Consider the following 3,324-nt stretch of genomic DNA (forward strand, 5'->3'; position numbering starts at 1 on the left):
GGCAGGGGTTGGAGCTGGAGGAGCTTTATGGCCCCTTCAGCCCAAACCAGGCTGTGACTCTATAATTTCCTGCCTGTGACAGCAGCGCTTATGTTAATTATACACAAAGCTCAGAACAAAGCTCTTCCTCACCGGCCCTTTCCATTCTCGATTTAACCCCCCCCATGACGTGTTGGATGGGCAGGTTCCTGTTGTTCCTCAGGTTATTGCACGTGTTGGGGTAAGGGCTCCGCTGGGCTAAAGGCACTTTAATGTCTGTAACGTGACTGGTGTTCCCAGGGCGAGCGTGGCTTTGCTGCAGAGCAGAAGGGTCACACAATCTTATCTGTTGTCTTCTTGCAGTCCACGGAAGCTTTGGAATTCATGAAGCGGGACCTGGCTGAGTTCACTCACGTGGTGCAGCATGACACAGCCTGCACGATCGCTGCCACGGCCAGTGTGGTCAAGGACAAGCTGGCAGTGAGTAGAGGTGTAAGAGCTGGGATTCCTGTTGCAGAAAGCAAAGTGGGGGGCAATGGGATGTACCCTCCTCCAAGGTCACAGGCCTCTGAGCACATCCCACCATATTGCCACGAGCTTCAAGTTTCAGATGTTCTCCCTGGGGCAGGATTGGTGCTGAGCACTGTGTGGGATGTCCTTGTTGTCATGGTGAGGGACACCTGGAGATGAGCAGAGGAAGGTTCCTTCTGCTTTCCCTTTCTCTGTGCACCATGTAAGCAGGGTAGCAGCAGTAGTACAACAACAGACCTCCACACAAGTTGGTGACCATAGCCCTGCAGAGCTGCCACAGTGACAATCCAGTCCCCAAACCTGGCTGATCCTTCCTGCAAAGCCTAGGCTTGGTTGCCCACAAACCTACCCAAGGCCTCCCTGCCCTACAATACCCTCTAGCCCAGCCCTGGCCACGAGTCACCTTGTTAGCATGTTTTTGACAGAAAGAACACCCTTCTACCTTAAAGGAACCTACCCAGGAAAGAGCAAGACTTGTCCTGCTGCTGCAGGCACTGTGATGAGGATGGTCAGGATGGTCCTGTATGGAGACAGGCTGAGAACATTGGGGCTGTTCAGCCTGGAGAAGAGAAGCTGCGTGGAGACCTCAGAGCAGCTTCCAGGGTCTGAAGGGGGCTACAAGGATGCTGGAGAGGGATTTTTCATCAGGGACTGGAGTGATAGGACAAGGGGTGATGGCTTCAAACTGAAACGGGAAGTTCAGGTTAGATCTAAGGAAGAAGCTCTTCCCTGTGCGGGTGCTGAGGTGCTGGCACAGGGTGCCCAGAGAAGCTGTGGCTGCCCCATCCCTGGCAGTGTTCAAGGCCAGGTTGGACATGGTCTAGTGTGAGGCATCCCTCCTGTGACGGGGGTTGGACCTGGGTGATCTTAAGGTCCTTTCCAACCCAAACCAGTCTGTGGTTCTATATACTTACACTGTGCTGCCTTTTCTCTTCAAGAGGACAGAAGGTTCCTCAGGTACAACCGAAAAGGTGAGGAAGGGGATCTCTGACTTCCTGGGTGTCATCTCGAACACATTCGCTCCCTCACCGGATAAGACCATTGACTGCGATGTCATAACATTGATGGCGACCCCCTCGGGCACCACTGAGCCCTATGACAGTGCCAAGGTGAGCGCCCCATTCCCAGAGCTTCGCTGTGGGATGTAGAGTCCCAAACCTTGTCCTCTGGGGGCTCATCCACCACCCCAGCATTGCTGACAGCTCTGCCCTGTGCCTCTTCTCCTCCAGGCTCGCCTCTACAGCCTCCAGTCAGACCCAGCCACCTACTGCAACGAACCTGACGGTATGCCAGGGCTGCTCAGAGCCTTCCTCAGGGGCCTGCTGCCTTGACAGGGGACACTGCTTATGGAGAGCAGAGCTGTCTGTTGCACTGGGGACTAGCTTAGACTGAGAGTTTGCTGGGCCACTGCAACGGGTGGGCTCAGAGACCCACCTCTCCCTCCTCCCTTTTTCCCTTGCTCACCCCATCTAGCCTGGTCTGTAGCATCTTCCCAGTGAAACTTCCCAAAGCTGTTCCTGCCTTGTTTGTGCTAAGGTCTGGTATGTGTGCTTGCCCTTTCCAGGCCCTGCTGAGCTCCTTGAGGCCTGGCTCTCTCAGTTTAACCTGGAGGAGAAAAAAGGGGAGATCGCGGAGCTGCTGGCAACCAGCCCGTCCATCCGGGCTCTCTACACCAAAATGGTATGGGCCCTGCCTGGCTTCTCTCTTGGGGTATGGTGCAGGGAAGCCCTGAGCTGCTGGGCTCTGGAGCTGGTGGTAGAAAAGACTGAAGTGGCACATGGAGATGAGGATTCTTCTTCCCTGATTGTTTGTCATGGGCCTGGAACAGAAGTTCCTCTGTAGCTATCCAGTGTGTTGGAGCATCTCCCAGGCCTGCACCCCTGAGAACACAGGTGCCTTGCACAGGTTAAAGGGTGGCTGTAAGGCTGGGGAAGAGAGAGGAGCTTGGCCCTCCCTCTGAAGTGACTCATCCCGTTTCCTGTGTCATTCCCAGGTCCCTGCGGCTGTTTCCCATTCGGAATTCTGGCAGCGCTACTTCTACAAAGTGCATCGCCTGGAGCAGGTAGGGGGGGATGGGGTTGTCCCCCAGGGGTGGGCTCTCCAGCCAAGGAGCCCTCTGATGCAGACCAAAGATGCTTTTCCTGGAGGAGCAGGGGTCTGGGCTGCTGTGTCTGCGCCCTTGTCACTGATGGGGAGGGAAGGGCTGGGATGGGAGCTGCTGACACTGAATCCCTGCAGGATGAAGCCCGGAGGGAGGCTCTGAAGCAGCGGGCGGAGCAGAGCATTCACCGAGAGGAGCCGAGCTGGGAAGAGGATGAAGGTGGGTCGGATGGTTGGGGGTCTGCGGGAGGGCTGGTGCAGACCTCAGCAGTTAGAGAGGGTGGTGGCTCCTCCTCACTCCCCCAGGTTCATCTCCCAGCCCCACTGCAGCCACCCCGCTGCCAGTCACCTGCTGAAACATCTCTCGCTTCTCTTCTGCCTTCCTACAGAGGAGTTCTTGGGGATGTCACCCCTGCCTTGTGCAAACGTCACATTGCCAGAAGCAGCAGAGAAAGAATGTGCCCCTGCAGCCCCGGAGGGAAGGCACCCCACTGCTCACAAGGGACCCTCAGAGGAGAGCTGGGCCGTCCTCCCTCCGGAGCCGGCCCCAGCAGAGGGGAGCCCCTCTGAGAGCAGTGAGAGCATCTCCCTTGTGACTCAGATTGCAAACCCTGCTTCTGTGCCCGCTGCACAGCTACAGACTGGAGCTGTACAACCAGCTGGGGCCGGACACCTCTCCCAGGAGCTGGTGGAGGGCACCTCGGAAGCGCAGAA

At 56.8% G+C, this 3,324-nt stretch overlaps 1 protein-coding gene across 1 annotated transcript in view; it reads left to right on the top strand.

Moving 5' to 3' along the window:
* Positions 1 to 342: 342 nt before the first annotated feature.
* The window catches only part of BSDC1 (BSD domain containing 1), a gene marked incomplete at its 5' end in the record, with an annotated part of 4,685 nt that continues 1,703 nt past the window's right edge, over positions 343 to 3,324 (top strand). Inside the window, 7 exons of the mRNA XM_010020635.1 lie at positions 343 to 459; positions 1,449 to 1,619; positions 1,740 to 1,794; positions 2,075 to 2,190; positions 2,504 to 2,572; positions 2,749 to 2,830; positions 3,000 to 3,316. Of these exons, the coding sequence (XP_010018937.1) occupies positions 343 to 459; positions 1,449 to 1,619; positions 1,740 to 1,794; positions 2,075 to 2,190; positions 2,504 to 2,572; positions 2,749 to 2,830; positions 3,000 to 3,316 (927 nt within the window). The remainder of the gene's footprint in view (positions 460 to 1,448; positions 1,620 to 1,739; positions 1,795 to 2,074; positions 2,191 to 2,503; positions 2,573 to 2,748; positions 2,831 to 2,999; positions 3,317 to 3,324) is intronic.

Source organism: Nestor notabilis, unplaced genomic scaffold (assembly GCF_000696875.1).
Source record: "Nestor notabilis isolate BGI_N333 unplaced genomic scaffold, ASM69687v1 scaffold25578, whole genome shotgun sequence".
NCBI lineage: Eukaryota > Metazoa > Chordata > Aves > Psittaciformes > Psittacidae > Nestor > Nestor notabilis.